This window comes from Rhinatrema bivittatum, chromosome 6 (genome assembly GCF_901001135.1).
Source record: "Rhinatrema bivittatum chromosome 6, aRhiBiv1.1, whole genome shotgun sequence".
NCBI classification, from domain to species: domain Eukaryota; kingdom Metazoa; phylum Chordata; class Amphibia; order Gymnophiona; family Rhinatrematidae; genus Rhinatrema; species Rhinatrema bivittatum.
Genome location: NC_042620.1, coordinates 110,191,579 through 110,210,653, shown reverse-complemented (window position 1 = coordinate 110,210,653; position 19,075 = coordinate 110,191,579). Strand labels below are relative to the sequence as shown.

Genomic DNA, 19,075 nt, shown 5'->3' with positions numbered 1-19,075 from the left:
TATGCCTCATGTAAAGGAATTAAGATGTTTGGTTGTCAGAAGGGCTTTGCTGCAGTATCTAGAGGTCACTAACAGTTTCAGATTGTCGGATCACCTTTTTGTGCTATGGAGTGGTGCAAAAAAGGATCAAAAAGTGTCAAAGGCCACGATAGCGCATTGGTTGAAGGAGGCTATTGGTTCCACATATATCTGTTGCGGTCGACCCATCCTGGAGAGGTTAAGGGCTCATTCTACTCATTTGCAGGCAGCCTCCTGGGCAGAGTACCATCTGGTTTCGCCGCAAGAGATTTGTAGGGTGGCTATTTGGAAGTCTTTACATACCTTTGCCAGATATTTGCAAAATTCAACAGCTAGAATATTGACAGGAAGAAAGAAAAGAGACCATATTACAGGAACACTTGCTGAACTTCACTGGCTACCTATTGAACAAAGAATACAATATAAGGCACTGTGTATAATACATAAATTAATCCATGATGAAAAAGCGGAGTGGCTAAACACAGCACTCTGTGTACATGTGCCTCACCGAAATGTAAGATCAGTTAGTAAGGCGCTATTAACTGTTCCATCCGTTAAATCAGCACGACTCACACAAGTAAGAGAGCAAGCACTGTCACTGGCAGGACCCGTACAGTGGAACTCAATGCCACTTGAAATTAGACTGCAGAGAAGCTTTAAACTTTTCAAAGTAAGTCTAAAGACGTGGCTTTTTAAACAAGCCTTCTATAAGCAGAATGAAGAGAACAAATAAGCACATAAGTAAGCACCAAGCAATCAGTTCTTTTGTTTATGAAATTTTTCTCTCTCCTTTCTCCTATTACATATTAGAATATTAAATAATTTAGGTACTGTAAAGCAGATTTTTTTCAACCACAATATAAATAAACTCAACACATAGCTTTTATATTTAAAACATATTACCGTTCCCTAATGGTATACCTATAATATGTTATCTATACCAACCAACTTTTAACCTTATTTGTGCCTTTTTGTAAACCGTTGTGATGGTGAATTAACGACGGTATAGAAAAGAATTTAAATAAATAAATATTACCGTTTGGATGTCCAGACCCCGGATGTCGGCAATTATAGTGTAAGTGTTCTTCAAGCAGGACTTTCACAGTCTCACCCCAGTTAGGGAAGCTTTGATACATCCCAGGAGTCTGGACTGATCTGGGTACATACAGGGAAAGGAAAATTGGTTCTTACCTGCTAATTTTCGTTCCTGTAGTTACACAGATCAGTCTGCTGGGGGAGAGGAGATTTGGAGAGTCTGCTCGATCTATTTTAATAATTCTGATTATTTCTGAAGAATGGCACAGGTTTCCCATTAGTCCTTTTAAGAAGTATTCTAAAGTTAATTACGAATTTCCTTTGTCCTCTGCTTGTTCCGGGAGACGTAGTAGCGTTAATTGGTTAAAGGTTTTGTTAAATGTTGTATGCTTGGGTACTGATTAATACTGAAGAGATGTAGGTGGCACACCATGTTAAGAGGCGGTGCTGACGAAACTTTCTCTGTCTCCATCTGCTGGAAGGGAGGCAAAACCCAGGAATCTGGACTGATCTGTGGTACTACAGGAATGAAAATTAGCAGGTAAGAACCAATTTTCCCTTATGTAGCAGCCACCGCAAGATGCTTTCAGCATCTCTGTTGGGCGTATGATGGTGGTGGGGGGTTTGATGAGAGAGTACCTCTTCCAGAGGATGGCAGACAGCTTGGGAGGACTGTGGAAGCTCCAGGTATGAATCATGAGGTGGTTGTGCAGGAAGGACCTGGTGAGGTCAAGCACGGTGGCCATCTTGGATGTAAAAGAAGGCTTTGCTGAAGACCTGGTGCTGTCTCCAGTGGTGAAGGAGGAAGAACTCTTTTTCAAATTGAGATACTGGGCCTGTTGAGTCCTTGTCTGTAGATGGCGGCCAATTTTCAGCAGCTCCTTTCTCTCTAGAATTTGTGGTACTTAGGCACCAAGCCTATTTGATTAAACAAGGCTTCATTCCATTTAGATCTAATCTGTCTTGTGGGGTCCTCTTCTCTGCCTTGGGTACTGTCCCAGCCTAAGAAGACCAGATTGGCGATGGAGCCTGATCTAGAGGTTGCCTTATTAGTGTCAGGGGAAGATTCTTTGTGGGAACTCAATGTGGAGGGAGACAGTGAACTGGAAGGGGATCTTCTGGAAGAGGAAGATATCCCTTATGCAGAAGATGAACACCCTCAGATGGTGCATTTGTTTAAGAGGGAAGAACTGCCAACTATAACAACTTGGGCAGTGGCTGAGTTGAGCACAGCGGAGGCACAGGAAGTGTCCATTTGGAAGGCGAAGACCCTATTTTTTTTTTTCATTTAAACTTTATTAAGCTTTATAATCATATAGTATATGTGATACATAATTATTTCTTGATTTTCCTAGTTTTTGTATCAATTAACAATTCTCATCTTGCATAATTAAGCTCCCAGAGCTGTTAATTCAAAGCAATACCAGAAAACATAAAATAACACAATCCCTGATCAATTGCCTCTCACTATACACAGTAATCCCCCAGATCAGTGTGATGATGACTTATCACTTATAAAGGTTTCCAAATGCATTGGATCAACAAAAATAAATTTATTGCCTCGGTAAGTTACAATATATTTACAAGGAAATTTCAAAAAGAATGTTGTACCCAAAGACAATAACCTAGGTTTCAATTGTAGAAATCATTTTCTCTTTATTTGTGTCTTCTTGGAGACATCTGGAAATACCATTACTTTTTGACCACAGAACAATACATCTTCAAACTTAACACTATCTGAAAAAAATCTATCACTATCCAACAAAAAGGAAGCAATCAAAGTTGATCTAGAGGCAATCACATCATTGAATATTTTTAAGAATAAAGTGAAATCACTGCTAAAGAAAGATGCCAACATGTCAGTAGCTCCTTCCTCAGAGGCCAGAACTCACCATTTATCAGGAATATAATAACAACTAGACAGCGAAAATACTTTGAGGAAGAAATTGGAAGGCTTCAGTAGCATATCTTTTAAACAACTCATTCCCTGATGTTAAACTTTCTGTATACTTGCTTAATAAGTACAAGTTATTAGCTCTTAACTTATTGTCCATCATTTCAAATTTAAAGTGTAATGAAAGATTATCTTTAATTTCCACTGTTGTTTGCTCCAATTTCATAGTTACCCCTTGTTGAGTTACCAATTGAGTTTCCATCAGATTCATCCTGATGGCCAGATCAGAAAACGTTTTTAGAGTCATCTGTTAAGAATCAAACTTAGCAAAGATCCTATTTTGGAGGAGTACACAGGGTGGTGAAGACCTTGGTAATGTGGAATGGTAGATTCCAGATGCAGGACTTAAGGTAGGTAGGGCTATGACCAAGCTTTACCACCTTCCTGAGGGTTCAATGGAGCAGTTAAAGTTCCCAAAGGTTGACGCCTCAGTTTTAGCAGTCACAGAGGATCACAATCCTTGTTGAGGGAAACACAGCACTTAAGAATGCCAGGATAGAAAAATAGAAATTCATCTTAAGCAAGCCTTTGAGGCCTTCGCCTTAGTGCTGTGGGCAGCAATTTGCAGCAGCTTTATGGCCCAGGTGACATTATGCTGGGTGGAGCACTAGTATTGAAGGGCTAACAACGTGGGAGGTAGAGAGACTGGAGGTCATTCTAGCATTTATTGTTGATGTCCTTTATGATTTAATTAGAATTTCAGCCAAGGGGATGGCAGCATCTGTGCCAGTTCGATGGCTGGTTTGGCTGCATAGTTGGTAAGCGGATGTGCCCTCTGAGACCATGTTGAATAAGTTTCTTTTCCAGGAAGAACTCCTATTTTGTGAAGACTTAGAGAAGCTGGAGAAGATGCATAAGTTGCCTGAAGCCATGACTAAGAATGGTTACAGAAGACTTCCTAATAGGCCCAAGTTTAGAGAGTCTAGGCAATACAGTCTGGACAAGGGCCTTTCATATGGGTTGGAAGACAAGAGATGGTGGCACAGGAATTGCAGGAGCTACCAAGACTGCACAGTGAGGAACAAAGGGTTCACTCCCCGTTTCAGAAGGAGGCCATTTGGCAGTTTTATGGGGAGTGGAACTGCATTATGTCAGTCCATTGGGGTCTCTTAGTATTCCTGGGGGAATTCTGCATAAAAAAATGTAAACTTCTGTGCACAAAAACTTAAAATTCTGCATACTTTATATTGGTCAAAATAACACAATTTACATGACAGTCTATAAGTAATTACATTTTAAATTAATACAGAAAAAAGTTATTATTTAAAGATGTAGAATTTTAAATATTTTGAGCAGAATTTCCTAGAAATTCACTGTAAGAGTGTCCCTTCCACTCGCTCTCCCTACTCCCCTGGCTACTTTGCCTCTCAGGCCCCATCTCCTCCACCTGCCAGTATCTCTCCCCTCCCCTCCACCTCTAGACTTAACCCCTTCCACTCTATCGCCACTCCTAGAGTTTGACCTTGTTCTCAGTACTGACCCTCACACAGGCTCCCTCTTTCCCTCTCTCTCTCACACAAGGCTCCTTCTCTCTACTGCACATACACATACCCTCATACAGGCTCCCTCACTCTCTCGCACATGCACATCTCCTCATACAGGGTCCCTCTTTCTTGCATACACACCCACACAAGCTCCCTTTCTCTCTCTCACAAACACCCTCACACAGGCTACCTTTCACTTTCTCACACACATACACAATCCCTTCACACAGGCTAGCACCCTCACATTCACACAATCCCTTTTTCCCTGTACGTACCTGGATCAGTCCAGACCGTGGGTTATGTCCCCAATCCAGCAGATGGAGTCAGCCCAAAGCTTTGAGGGGGCGTCACCATAAGTACTAGTACCCCCTCTGCAGGAGTTCAGTATCTTCTGACTCCAGCAGATGCGAGTAGGGGAATCTGGGCTTGGTCCCGATCACCCATAACCCTTTTGTCTTTCCCTGGTTTTGGGGTTTTATTCTCTGTCTTTGTTAGCACTTGTATTTTGGATCAAGTTGTCTGTCTTTTTAAAAAAAAAAAAAAAAAAAAAAAAGTTAATTGCTTAATTGGAGAGGCGTGGCTTTCCTGTTGTCCCTCGCTGTCTCTCTCTCTCTCCTTTCCCGGCGATAGTGGTCTCCCCGGGGTAAGTTGACTTTTTTGCTGCTGTTATTTTATTTTCTGTTCAGGTGGACGCGGTTGCCGGTGGACCGGCCTACCAGCGTCTTCTCCCTCTCCCGCGGCCATTTTGCGGCTCCACGTGGGCTGCAGCGGGGAGCAGGGAGATAGTTGTCGGCGGGCTGTGCGGCCAGGAAGGCCCCCCCGCGGCGCCGTTTTCTCCTCGTCGGCGGGTAGCGCAGGCCATCCGGGCCCCCCCGCAGCGGCGTTTCATCTCGCGGCCCCCCCCCGAGGCCCTGGGTGTTTTCAGCTGCCGGGAACTGTTTCTTCATCGCGATCTCGATGCCGCGGCCGGCGCGTTGCTCGGCCTGCGGCGAGCCTGGATCGCGCGTGTCGAGGGAGGGGATCTGCGCTAGGTGCCTCCCCGGGGGGGAAGGCACGTCTCGGACCCTCACTCATTCTCTCCCTATGGCAGCCTTGCCCGGGCGGCGCGGGCCGGCCCCTCCCCCATTCCTGGCGGGAACGGCGGCCATTTTACATGCACTGCACCCTGAAGGAGCTCAGGCAGCGCTGGGGGATGGGGAAGCCTCAGAGGGCTCCCCCCCGAATTTGCTACCGGAGACGGATCCGGAGGAGGACCCGCAGGGGCAGGGTCACCCGGGGCCCCCACCCGCGGGGGTCCCCCCGCGGAGGCCGGGGTTCTCCCCGGAGTTTATACGCCTGCTGCACACAGCGTACCTGCAGGAGCTGGCTGATCCCGCGGGGGCCCCCACCACCCAAGCAACCGAGACCTTCGGCCCTCTCCACGGCCCCCCCCCGCTCCGGCGGGCGTGGGGGCCCCACAGCTCCCCGTACACGCCCGGCTCCCTGTGGCCTCGGGGGGGACTGGGTCGGCCCCAGGTTCCCCTGGGGCAGATCCTGCAGCTTCGGGACAAGGGGACTCTACTTCTGAGGGAGAGGATCCACGCACGCTGCGCCTCTTCCAGCGGGAAGAGCTGGATGACCTAATTCCGCAAATCATTCAGGGGTTGGACCTCGATCCCCCTCCGGACCCGCCAGCTCCCGTTGCGCCCGCGGTCGTCACTTCCTCTAAGAAGGGGGATCCCGTACTGGCAGCCCTTCGTCCGAGGGCTCGGGCTTTTCCCATTCACGATTCTTTCCTGCAACTTCTCACCAGGGAATGGGATGCCCCGGAAGCTGCTCTGAAGGGCAGCCGCGCCATGGAGAGGCTGTATCCGCTGCCGGAAGATTTCCTGGATCTCATCAAGGTACCCAGGGTGGACTCCGCGGTGTCGGCGGTCACGAAGCGGACGACCATACCGGTTACGGGTGGAGCGGCGCTAAGAGACACGCAGGATCGCAAGTTGGAGGTTTTCCTCAAGCGGGTCTTTGAGGTTTCCGCAGTGGGGCTGCGGGCGGCAATGTGCAGTTCGCTTGCCCAGCGGGCCAGCCTCCTCTGGGTGCAGCTACTGCTCACTTCGCAGGTGTTGCCGCCCGAGGAGGCCGCTCAGGCGGATAGACTGGAAGCGGCAGTGGCATACGGGGCGGACGCCTCCTATGATCTGTTTCGGGTCCTCGCCCGCTCTATGGCTTCGGTGGTGGCGGCACGTCGACTCCTCTGGCTTCGCAACTGGGCGGCGGACACGTCCTCCAAATCAAGTCTGGGTTCCCTGCCATTCAGGGGTAAGTTCCTGTTTGGAGAGGATCTGGACCAGATCATCAAATCCCTGGGGGAAAACGCGGTCCATCGCCTGCCGGAAGATAGATATCGATCCACCAGGGCATTCTCGTCCTCCCGGACCAGAGCCAGGGCGCAAAGACGATACAGGAACTACAGGCCGGCGGCGGCTAGGCCCTCTGCCCCCAGGTCTCAGCCCTGGGCACGCTCCTTTCGTGGGCGCCGCCCCGCGCATTCCGCTCCTACGGCGGGACAACCTTCTCCCAAGTCCTCTCAATGATGTTCAGCTCGCCCACTCCGCCGTCCCCAGGATTGGGGGGCGGCTGGCGTTCTTCTACAAGGAGTGGGCGCGGATCACCTCGGACCAGTGGGTACTGGACACCATAGGACACGGCTACGCGTTGGAGTTTGCCCGCGCTCCAAAGGAACGGTTCATCTTCTCTCCCTGCGGCTCGGACGTCAAGCGAAGGGCGGTGCAGTTGACGCTGGACAGATTGTGGGAGATAGGCGCCATTGTGCCCGTACCCTCCGGAGAGGTGGGCTCGGGCCATTATTCCATCTACTTCGTGGTTCCGAAGAAGGACGGGTCCTTCCGCCCCATTCTGGACTTGAAGGAGGTCAACAAATCCCTGCGGGTGGTACGGTTCCGCATGGAAACGCTGCGCTCGGTGATCGCAGCGGTACACCGAGGGGAGTTTCTGGCCTCCTTGGACCTGACGGAGGCCTACCTGCACATCCCCATCCGCCGGGAGCATCATCGGCTTCTGCGTTTCAAAATCCTGGACCAGCATTTCCAGTTTGTGGCGCTTCCGTTTGGATTGGCAACGGCCCCGCGCACCTTCACCAAGATCATGGTAGTCGTAGCGGCTGCCCTTCGGAAGGAGGGTGTTCTAGTCCACCCCTATCTGGACGATTGGCTCATCAGAGCGAAGTCTTTTCGGCATGGTCAGGCTGCGGTGGCCAGGGTGATAGAGTTTCTGCAGTCCCTGGGATGGGTGGTCAACTTCTCCAAGAGCTCCCTCGTGCCCTCGCAGCGCTTGGATTTCTTGGGGGCGACCTTCGACACCCGTCTGGGCGCGGTTTTCCTACGCCAGGACAAGGCGCAAGCCCTACGGGAGCACATACAGCGGTTTTCTGCATTACCAGCTCCCACCTCCTGGGACTATCTGCAGCTCCTGGGAGTCATGGGTTCCACCATCGACATGGTCCCTTGGGCATTTGCGCACCTCCGACCTCTGCAACGAGCGCTCCTCTCCCGTTGGAAACCTCTTTCGCAGGACTACCAGGTGATTCTCCCGCTGCCCCAGTTTGCCAGGAACAGCTTCTCCTGGTGGATGGTCCCGGAGAATCTGGCTCGCGGCGTGTCCCTCGATCTTCCAAATTGGATAGTGGTAACCACCGACGCCAGTCTCGTAGGCTGGGGAGCAGTCTGCGACCGCAGCGCCACGCAAGGGACGTGGTCCGCGGAGGAGTCGAGGTGGTCCATCAACCGTCTGGAAACCAGAGCGGTCAGGCTGGCGCTCATCCACTTCCTGCCCCTTCTTCGGAGTCGGGACGTCAGGATCCTGTCCGACAACGCGACAACGGTGGCCTACATCAACCGACAGGGCGGCACTCGCAGCCCGCAGGTCGCTCTAGAGGCAGCGATGCTAATGCAGTGGGCGGAACGGCATCTGGGCCGTCTGGCGGCCTCGCACATCGCGGGAGTCGACAACGTCCAGGCGGATTTCCTCAGTCGCCAGTTTCTGGATCCCGGAGAGTGGTCCCTCTCCGACGAAGCCATGCAGTTGCTGGTCCGGCGGTGGGGATCCCCCCACCTCGATCTCATGGCGTCCGCCCAGAACACCAAGGCGCCTCGCTTCTTCAGTCGCCGGAGAGAACGGGGGGCGGAGGGCGTGGATGCGCTCGCGCTCCCGTGGCCGACCGATCTGCTACTATACGCTTTTCCTCCTTGGCCGCTGGTGGGACGGCTACTCCGACGAGTAGAAGTTCATCAGGGAACTGTGATTTTCGTCGCGCCAGAGTGGCCAAGACGTCCTTGGTTTGCGGATCTCCTCCACCTAGTTATCGACGGACCCATCCGGCTGGGACATCTTCCTCGCCTCCTACACCAGGGACCGGTATTTTTCGACCAGGCAGAACTCTTCTGTCTTGCGGCCTGGCTTTTGAGAGGCGCCGCCTCCGCCGACGGGGGTACCCGGAGGAGGTAGTGTCAACTCTACTGCGGTCTCGGAAGACCTCGACGTCGGTGGCCTATGTCCGTGTTTGGAAGGTGTTCGAGCTGTGGTGTACCGACCGGAACACAAGACCCACGGAGGCGTCTGTCCTGCAGATTCTCCAGTTCCTACAGGCGGGAGTGGAAAAGGGGCTTGCTTACAACTCACTTCGGGTTCAAGTGGCCGCTCTTGGTTCCCTCCTGCGGGGCGGGGGATCTCTGTTACGGCATCCGGACATCATTCGTTTTCTCAAGGGTGTCAAACACTTGCGGCCTCCATTGCGGGATCCTTGTCCATCTTGGAGCCTCAACCTGGTACTACGGTCCATGTCGGGACCTCCGTTTGAACCTCTGAGGAGTGCGACGATCAAGGACCTCACTCTCAAGGCGGTTTTCCTGGTAGCCATATGTTCCGCTCGGCGTATTTCGGAGCTGCAGGCTCTGTCCTGTCGAGAGCCTTATCTCCGGTTCTCCGATTCGGGCGTTTCACTTCGTACTGTGCCTTCCTTCCTCCCGAAGGTGGTGTCCGCCTTCCATGTGAATCAGACGGTGGAACTGCCATCTTTCTCTTCGTCTGAACCGCGGTCTCTCCGTCTCCTTGACGTCAAGCGTACGCTGCGATCCTACCTGGAGGCTACGAATGAGTTTCGGACTTCGGACCATCTCTTCGTCCTTTGGTCTGGTCCCCGGAAAGGATCCCAGGCCTCGAAGACGACTATTGCCAGATGGCTGAAGGCCGGCATTGCCGCTTCCTACATCGGGACGGGGCGGACTCCCCCACCCGGTATTGTGGCGCATTCTACACGCTCTCAGGCGGCCTCCTGGGCGGAGAGCCGCTCGGTATCGTCGCAAGAAATCTGTAGAGCGGCCACCTGGAAATCGTTGCACACGTTCTCGAGACACTACAGACTACACCTCGCCTCGTCCGTCCATGGACACTTTGGCGAACAGGTTCTCCGAGCAGGCCTTGCAGGACCCCACCCGGTTTAGGGAAGCTTGGGTACATCCCACGGTCTGGACTGATCCAGGTACGTACAGGGAAAAGAAAATTATTACTTACCTGCTAATTTTCGTTCCTGTAGTACCATGGATCAGTCCAGACGCCCACCGCATATGGGTTCTACTCCTGCTCTGCTGTCTTTCGGGCTGATTCTTCTCAGCTGTTCTTCATGTTACAGTAGTGTCTTCCTGTTGTTGTTTTTCACGTGTGTCCCGTCTTCCCTGTTGATGGAGGTTGACACGCTATATTCGTGACCCCCGCCCATTGGTGGGAAGGTCCCAGTTTTTCTCGATTTCACTTTAGCGGCTTATTGTTGCCGTCTTGTTTCAACTTGATCCAATTGGGAGTTTTCTGTTTACTCGGGCTCTGATATACTCGATACTGAACTCCTGCAGAGGGGGTACTAGTACTTATGGTGACGCCCCCTCAAAGCTTTGGGCTGACTCCATCTGCTGGATTGGGGACATAACCCACGGTCTGGACTGATCCATGGTACTACAGGAACGAAAATTAGCAGGTAAGTAATAATTTTCTTTTCATAGACACCAGCACCCAATCTCTCACACACATACTCACACACATACACACTCCTTCACAATCTCCTCATATAAGTTCTGTCTCTCTGGCACCCACTCTCAAGCAGCCTCCCTGCTCTCTCTCACCCCTCCTGCTCTCTTACTTCCTCTGCTCTCTCTCACAGCTTCCTGCTCACCCCCCTGTTCTCTCACCCCCTCCCCTCTGAACTCTCTCACATCCCCTCCCCACTCCTCCTCCCCCTCCTCTCTCCCTCCTCTCTCACACACACATACCTCTCTACACACATTCACGCTCAACAGGGTCTTCATCTTCGCCGTGAGCGGAGCACAGCACACTGGGACCTTCATCTTCACTGTGATCATTGCGCCAGGGTCTTCATCTTCGCCACGAACAATGTGCGCTCCTTTTGCAGCACACTGGAGCCTTCATCTTCGCCGCGATTCGTGGTGCGCCAAGGCCTTCATCTTTGCATGAATGGCATGCGCTACATTCGTAGCTTACCGAGGCCTCCACTGCCATTTTCTGCACAGAATTTGGCAATTCTGCGCAGGGGGGAATTCTACGCAAATTCTTCACTTTGCAGTAGCACAGAATTCCCCCCGGACTATCTTAGTTACAAAAGAAGGCTATGCTTTATAATTTTCAAGAAGGGTGCTGGACATCTTTATGATTTCCTCTTGTTATTCAATGATGGAGGAGGTGGTGGTAAGGGTTACTCTGGATCATTTTCTTCAGTTGGAGGCCATGATTCCGGTTCTGAGGCAAGAGTGTGGATAGGGAAAATACTCCATTTACTTTGTGATTCTCAAAAAGGAAGGCAGCTTAGCCCTATTCTGGACTTGAAGTATATGAACGAGGCTCTAAAGGTTCTTCATTTCCAGATGAAAACAATTTGCTCTGTGATTACAGCGGTCAGAAAGGGAGAAATTATTTCATCCCTAGGTCTATCCAAAGCTTATCTACATATTCTCCTTTGCCAAAAGCATCGGAGGTTTCTTAGATTTACTGTCCTGGGAGGTCAGTTTTAGTTTCAGGTGCTCCCATTTGGCCTAGCGACTACCCCTAGGATGTTTTCCAAGGTTGTGGCTGCCCTTTGTGTGGCTGCCCTTCGTGTGAAGTTGAAAAGCAGAATCTAAATCAAATAAGTCAGCAGATGTCCAGGGTAATTCATCTTTTACAAGACCTTGGGCTGGATGATCAACTTTGCTAAGAACAAGCTGGAGATCTCTCAAGAGGGAGTATTTAGGGGCCTGCTTCAATATGCAGAAGGGCAAAGTTTATAAGACTTCCAAGAAAGTGCACAAATTGCAAGGTCAGGTGCGCCCAGAGCATGGGATTATCTGCAAGTGATAGGTTCAATCCTGCTCGTTAGAGTCCGCATTCACAAGATTAGGAAAGTTAATCAGAAGCAGTCTGGATTGGTGGTGATCAGTGCAGCATCTGGACAGAGGAATGGATTTGGAGGCCTCAATGTTAACAATCGATGCCAGTCTTGGTGGAGGGGGAGTGCATTGTCAAGGTCAGATAACTCAGGGGCACAGAATGGCTACGGAGGTGTGGTGGTCCTTCAACCAGTTAGAGACAAGGGTGATAAGGAGAGTACTCTAGGAATTTCTGCCATTGCACGAAGAGAATGCGGTAAGAGTGTTTTCAGACAATGCCGTGGCAGTGAGCATAGGGAGCTTGCTTGAGCGAATAATAGAAGAATTGAACTAGAGTTCCCTGGCTTCTGCTCTAAACATTACGTGACATTGCTGCTATTTGATTGGCTTGCAAGTTCTTAGGCCAGTGATCTTCCCTATTTTTCAAGCAGGGCAACTTTGGCCAAGAGAGGCATCAGACAAAGTGCCCAGCACCCTAGATAAGGGGATCCCTATTCAATGAAGCAGCTTGCCCAGTGGGCACTTTCGAATAATATGGTTAGCCTTACTGCCAAAATGCACTCAGAGTGACTCGTGTAACTAAAACCATCTGCTTTCCTACTCAATCTCCCCACCCAGTCCCTCTTCAACATCCTATCCTCCCCACTACTTTTTCTCCCCCTCTCATCCCACACTCTCTTCCCCCAATACACTTTCCTTTATCCCCATCCCAGCCAGTGTCAACCCCCACCTGCCTCTCCTGTCAGCCCCCACTATGCTTTCCAAACCAATTCACCCCCCTCCCCCAGTTTAATTCCCCATCACCTTCTCCAGGGACTTGCTGCCTGTGCAGGGAGCTGCACTTAGGGTTATTGGGAGCCACTAGTGACTTCCGGGCCTTAAAATGAAGATCACTGTCTAGGCTATAACATTCTGTATATAAAATCTTCTGGCAACCTTGTAGAATAATTCTTCATCCCTGTTGCTTGCATGTTAGTTCAGAAATACATATTCCCGAGTTCAGCAAACCTGATTGGAAAAAAGATTCAGGGAAGCATGTGTAGATGGAAGACTTGAGAAGTTTAGTTTATTTATTACTTGATTAATCACAAATCAATTGTTACAAAACGCCACTGCGAGGATTCTAACTAAATCCAGCAAAAGGGACCACATTACTCCCATCTTAAAAAACCTTCACTGGCTCCCTATCAAACATAGAATCCTTTATAAAACCCTTTCAATAATCCACAAAATCATCAATAACTCTACTCCAATTGACCTCACCATTCCTTTACAGCCTCTCACCTCCTCCCGTCCAACTAGACTAGCCCAGAGAGACACCCTATAGGCCCATCCTCTCAAAACATCACTAAGTCGAAGAGCTCTTTCCACCGTTGGTCCTAAACTTTGGAACTCTCTCCCACCAGACCTTAGAATTGTACAATCAGCACCTACTTTTAAAAAGAGACTCAAGACCTGGTTGTTTAACCAAGCATTTCCTTAACCCCAACAACCAAGCTCTTAACCTCATCACTATCGACACCAGCCTCGACATAGTCAGTACCAGCAATTATACCAGCATTTATACTCATTTTCTTTAAAATTTATTGTATTTAAATTATAATTCCCAGGTTCATTTTAATTTATTATTATTATTTATTATTTATTTATCCAAGTTCATCCTACCTTGTTCATTGTAAGACATTATTCTATATATTGTCAAGTTATTTGTTGCAATATAAACCGAAGTGATTAGTAACTATGTTACCAGAACGTCGGTATATAAAACTGTCAAATAAATAAATAAATAAATAAATCTTACCATGATAAACCAATGTGATATATAATAAAAATCTGACATTAACACGATAAGCTAAAAATAATAAATGTTAAACAGTATTTCCAATTATATATTCATTAGATATATTTGCAATCACTGCCTCCATTGTATTGCAAAAATATCTCATGCAGATTTATTGTGGACAGCCTGAAAACCAGACCTGTTTGTGGCTTTTGAGGACTGGAGTTGGCCACCCCTAATATAAATCAAAGGTCTTTTGCCAGCATGAAATTTCAGGTGAAACTGCATAGAAATATGACAGCAAAAAAAGACTATACAGCCTTTCTAGTCTGCCCATCCATCTATTCATCTGTTCAATCCTTATCATGCCCTCAGAGAACTCATGTGCTTATCACATGCTTCTTGAATTCAGATACTGTCCTTGTGTCCAATACCTCCACCGGGAGGCCATTCATAAGAACATAAGAAATGCCATATTGGGTCAGACCAAGGATCCATCAAGCCCAGTATCCTGTCTCCAACAGTGACCAATCCAAGTCACAAGTACCTTTAAATACCCAAACATTAAATAAATCCCATTCTTTATATTACTCCTTAGTCTACCCACTTTCACCCTCATCCCATGAACTCTCCTTGTTCCAGAGTCTCCCGTCCATTGAAAGAGACCCATCTCCTGTGCAATGATACCTCTAAGATATTTAAACGTTTATATCATATCTCCCTTAGCCCACCTTTCCTCTTGGGTATATGTGTTTAGATCTTTAAATCTGTCCCCATAAGAATTATAAAGAAGATCACTGACCATTTTAGTAGCTACTATCTGGGCAGAAGGTTTATCCTATTTATATCCTTTTGAAGGTGGGATTTCCAGAACTATATATAGTATTCCAAATGAGGTCTCACCAGAAACCTTTACAGGGGCAATGCAGCTTCTTTTTTTTCTGCTGCTGACTTTTCCTCGCCGTATGCACCCGAGTATCTCTCTGACTTTTTTCACTGCCTTACTGACCTGTTTGGCCACCTCGAAATTGTCAGATAGAATCACTCCCAGATCCCATTCTTTTTTTGTGCATAGAAGAATTTCACCCCTAGACTGTAGTGTCCCCTTGAATTTTTGCAGCCCAAATGCTGCCCACTGATCTTTAAATGTATTGATGACTGCTCTCCCCTGAGGCAGAGATGGTGCTGAAGGATTATAGATTCAGTGCAGGGAGTGACTGGTCTCCCTGGCTGTTATATAGTTGGTTGGTTTGAAAGAAGACCCTGAGGTCAATCAAGTGCAGCTTCTTTCTGATTGCCTGACAGCTCTCACTACATAGTAATTCAGAGGAAATGAAAAAAAAAACACCAAAAAAACAAGCCACACTATATATCAGTAACTTAAGTATGAATGCACAAAGTTTCATAGGACCTGCTGGCACCACACGTTCAAACTTCAGAGGAAGAAGCAGACACACGTAAGAAGCATTTGCCTGCTCCTGACAGTCAGAGGGAGGGAGGAGCAGGGAAATGCACAAGTGTGTGTATATGAGAGAGGGAAGGAAAAAGAAAGTTGTATGTATGTGAGGGAGAGCAAGGAACGAGCTGTGAGTGGTTAAGGGATGGAGGTGATCAGTGAGGGTTTTTTTTCCTCAAATTATATAAACTTCTTTTTAATTATATAAAAATGTTGAGGGAATCCTGTAAAATGGATTTGCCCTCTAGGGTCAGCTCTGGAGCTGGCCATTCTAGTCAGCCTGAATCTGCAAAGGCACTTTCTGAGAACTGCTCTAAATCTGCCCTGGGGCAAAACATTCTCTTGTGGGTGGCTTGGGATTTCCTGCAATATGCATAATAGGGTAAATGCAGGCTTAAAGCCACTAAGGTGTACCTTAAATGAATACCCATCTTAAGTAGACCAAGTGGAAAGGAAAATACCATCTTGTTTGTATCACTTTTATACAGGCTGCTATTAATTGTGACAAACAAGCATGAGATGTTTCAGCTGTGTCAAGTTACCAGCCCACTTCCTCTAGCTAGTTCTTTCAAACCAATACTGTCATAGATGTTGTGGTCATTGTGGTGCTGTCTCTTTAAAAGTATCAAGAAACAGCTCCAAATTGCATTTTTTTCTCCAAACTTTCTCGGAGTCTGGTTTGCTAATAATATCTGAAGAAAGTAATGTGGTTGAAAAGTGATGTGTGTAGCAGCGTAGTTATGTCTGAAAATTACTATTAAGCACATTTTCCAAGTTAAGCTAGTTCACCCTAACTCCTTCTCCTTTTCTAATCATGTTTTGTAACATTTCTTTGACAATGCAGGTGAGACACACCGTATTTTCACTTCAGCTGGATTAAGCCAAGTTCAGAATTTAGTTGATCGGCGATTAAAGATCAACAGGAAGAAAGAAGTAAAAATGCCTCGGGTCTGGATACAGAGCAAATTCCAGAAACCATTCCAGCCTGCGCAAAACAAGCCCGAAGATGAGTCTTTCAGGGCTCCTGCCAGCTAGACAATACTTTATTTTTATTATTATTATTATTACATATATATGATAATGATTGCCCCCAATTAAAAGCAGGTTCAATTAGCACTTCCTACAAAAATTGTGTTGATGATTTAAGGAAGGCATGAACACAACTGAAACCAAAACGTTTTCCTTTTTCTTTGATTGCTGCCTGCTCTGGTTGCACATGAGTGCTTTATTTTAAAATATTTATTGGCCGCACACTCCAATGCTCGTGGTGACTCACAAAATTCACATTCACAATTCTAAATTAATCAAACACATTACATTCAAAAAAAAGAATAAACCAAAAGACATAAAAATACACAAACACTTCTACAAGGGATCTCATTCTCAACACTCGCATTCTTTCTCAGCTCATAAGTCAGGCCATTCAATTATTGTCTATATTAGGGATTAATTACTTTCCCCATACTTCCTCTAAGACCCTCCTAAATAGCAGGTTTTTAGCTCTTTTATAAAGGCCTTTTTATCCTCTAGCAGCCGCAATTGTTTAGGTAACGTATTCAATAAAAATGGACCAGCGATACATATGGCACTCTCCCTTACTTCATCCAAATGTGCTTTTTTCATTGTTGGAACTGATAATAGTCCCTGATTTGATGATCTTAAACTGTCTTGAGGTGTATAGACATAATTGTATACCTGTAATTTGTAATATCCAGACATGTAAGCATGTACCTAACTCACCAATTTCTTTCTTGTGTACAATCTTGTATGTTGTCATAAGGATTTTAAAATGAATTCTAGCATCGTCAGGAAGCCAATGTAAGTTTCATAATATGGGCATGATGTGATCATATTTCCCTATCCCAAATAGAATTCTTGCTGCGGAATTTTGTAATAATTGCAGAGGCCTAATTGTTTTTGCTGGTACTCCTAATAATAAAGAATTATAATAATCAGTTCTCGAGAAGATTAATGTTTGTAACACAAACCGAAAGTCATTAGGGTCTAAAAAAGGCTTTCGTCTCAACACTCGTAATTTATAATATCCAGATGTTGTATTTCCTGGTCCCGGCAGGCCTGCAACCAGCTCTACTCACCCCTGACGCCCGGGTCCCGGACCTGGCCCTTCCTCTTTGGCAGAGGTAGGCAGTTGCCTACGCGCTCGCACTCCTGCTACGCTTCCAGGTTCCTCCAGTAGCTCCACAGGTCCCTCTGGTCCCAGTCGGGTCTAGCCACATGCGCCGAGGGGAGATGCCACCATCACCTAGTTTCAGTCTGTCTGCCTTAGGCGCTCGCGTGCCTGCCTTCCCTGACTTTAAAGGTGCAGCGGTGGGAAACCTTCCTGCGGCCCCGGATGATGATGTCGCCGGTCCTTGCTACTTAAGGCAGGCTTCGCCATTCAGTCTTTGCCTTGGCAACAGGTCTCCATGCTTCCAGTCGTGTGCTTAATTGCTGCTTGTTCATGCTCCTGTTCCTGACCTAGTTCCAGTCCTGTGTTCCTGTTTGTTCCAGTCCTTGTGCTTCAGTTCCAGCTTTCTGTTCCTGACTACCCTTTGGACGGATCCCTTGGCTTGACCCTCGCTTGTTTCTGACCACGCTTTGGATGGATTCCCTTGCTTGGTCCTGACCTTGTCTCCAGCCGCCTGTCCTGACTCCAGCTTGTACCTGACCTTGTCTCCATCCGCCTGCCTTGACTCCAACTTGAACCTGACTCTGCCTCCAGCTGACTACTTGGTCTTAACGTTTTCCTGACTCCTAGCCTGCTTCAGCCTGTCCAGACCTCTGGACCCAGGCCCTGTCTCGAGCTCAGCTCCATTGGACCCTGTGTCTCTGCTGCTTCATGGCTTCTTGCCTTGAACACCTTCCACGGGATCAACCACACAGAGGCCCACCTAAGACCAGCCGGCCATGGTACCCAAAGGCTCAACCTGCGGGGAACGAGAGCTGGTATTGGCGAAGCTCCATAAGAACATAAGAACATAAGAAAATGCCATACTGGGTCAGACCAAGGGTCCATCAAGCCCAGCATCCTGTTTCCAACAGTGGCCAATCCAGGCCACAAGAACCTGGCAAGTACCCAAAAACTAAGTCTATTCCATGTTATCATTGTTAATGGCAATGGCTATTCTCTAAGTGAACTTAATAGCAGGTAATGGACTTCTCCAAGAACTTATCCAATCCTTTTTTAAACACAGTTATACTAACTGCACTAACCACATCCTCTGGCAACAAATTCCAGAGTTTAATTGTGCGTTGAGTAAAAAAGAACTTTCTCCGATTAGTTTTAAATGTGCCCCATGCTAACTTCATGGAGTGCCCCCTAGTCTTTCTATTATCCGAAAGAGTAAATAACCGATTCACATCTACCCGTTCTAGACCTCTCATAATTTTAATCATCTCTATCATATCCCCCCTCAGCCTTCTCTTCTCCAAGCTGAAAAGTCCTAACCTCTTTAGTCTTTCCTCACTGGGGAGCTGTTCCATTCCCCTTATCATCCTGGTAGCCCTTCTCTGTACCTTCTCCATCGCAATTACATCCTTTTTGAGATGCGGCGACCAGAATTATACACCGTATTAAAGGTGCGGTCTCACCATGGAGCGATACAGAGGCATTATGACATTTTCCGTTTTATTCACCATTCCCTTTCGCTTCCCGTTCTGCTCCACCTCCTGACGGTGGGGACCCGTGGGGGGCTTCCTCACGGGTAGCGCCAACTCTATCAAACCTAAACATAGGCAATTCCAAATGAAGCGATACCTTAGTTAAATATATGATTTCTGTTTTATTTGCATTTAGTGATAGCTGTTAAAAAAAAATCCATTTTTTAATTGCCTGCAAATAGATCTCTAATTCTTTTAATGTAGAAAGTCAATAATTTTTAACTGAGAAGAAAAACTGTATATCATCAGCAAAGATTTTTG

General features: G+C 47.6%; 1 protein-coding gene across 9 annotated transcripts in view; it reads left to right on the top strand.

Annotated features, from left to right (window-relative positions):
• The window catches only part of METTL8 (methyltransferase like 8), a 128,483-nt gene extending 111,374 nt beyond the window's left edge, over nucleotides 1–17,109 (top strand). For 8 of the 9 annotated variants that reach the window (XM_029605769.1, XM_029605766.1, XM_029605762.1 and 5 more), the window contains one exon: nucleotides 15,999–17,109. In XM_029605769.1, the coding sequence (XP_029461629.1) occupies nucleotides 15,999–16,189 (191 nt within the window). In that variant the 3' untranslated portion in view covers nucleotides 16,190–17,109. The remainder of the gene's footprint in view (nucleotides 1–15,998) is intronic. The other variant, XM_029605765.1, reaches the window with a different exon arrangement.
• Nucleotides 17,110–19,075: the final 1,966 nt, after the last annotated feature.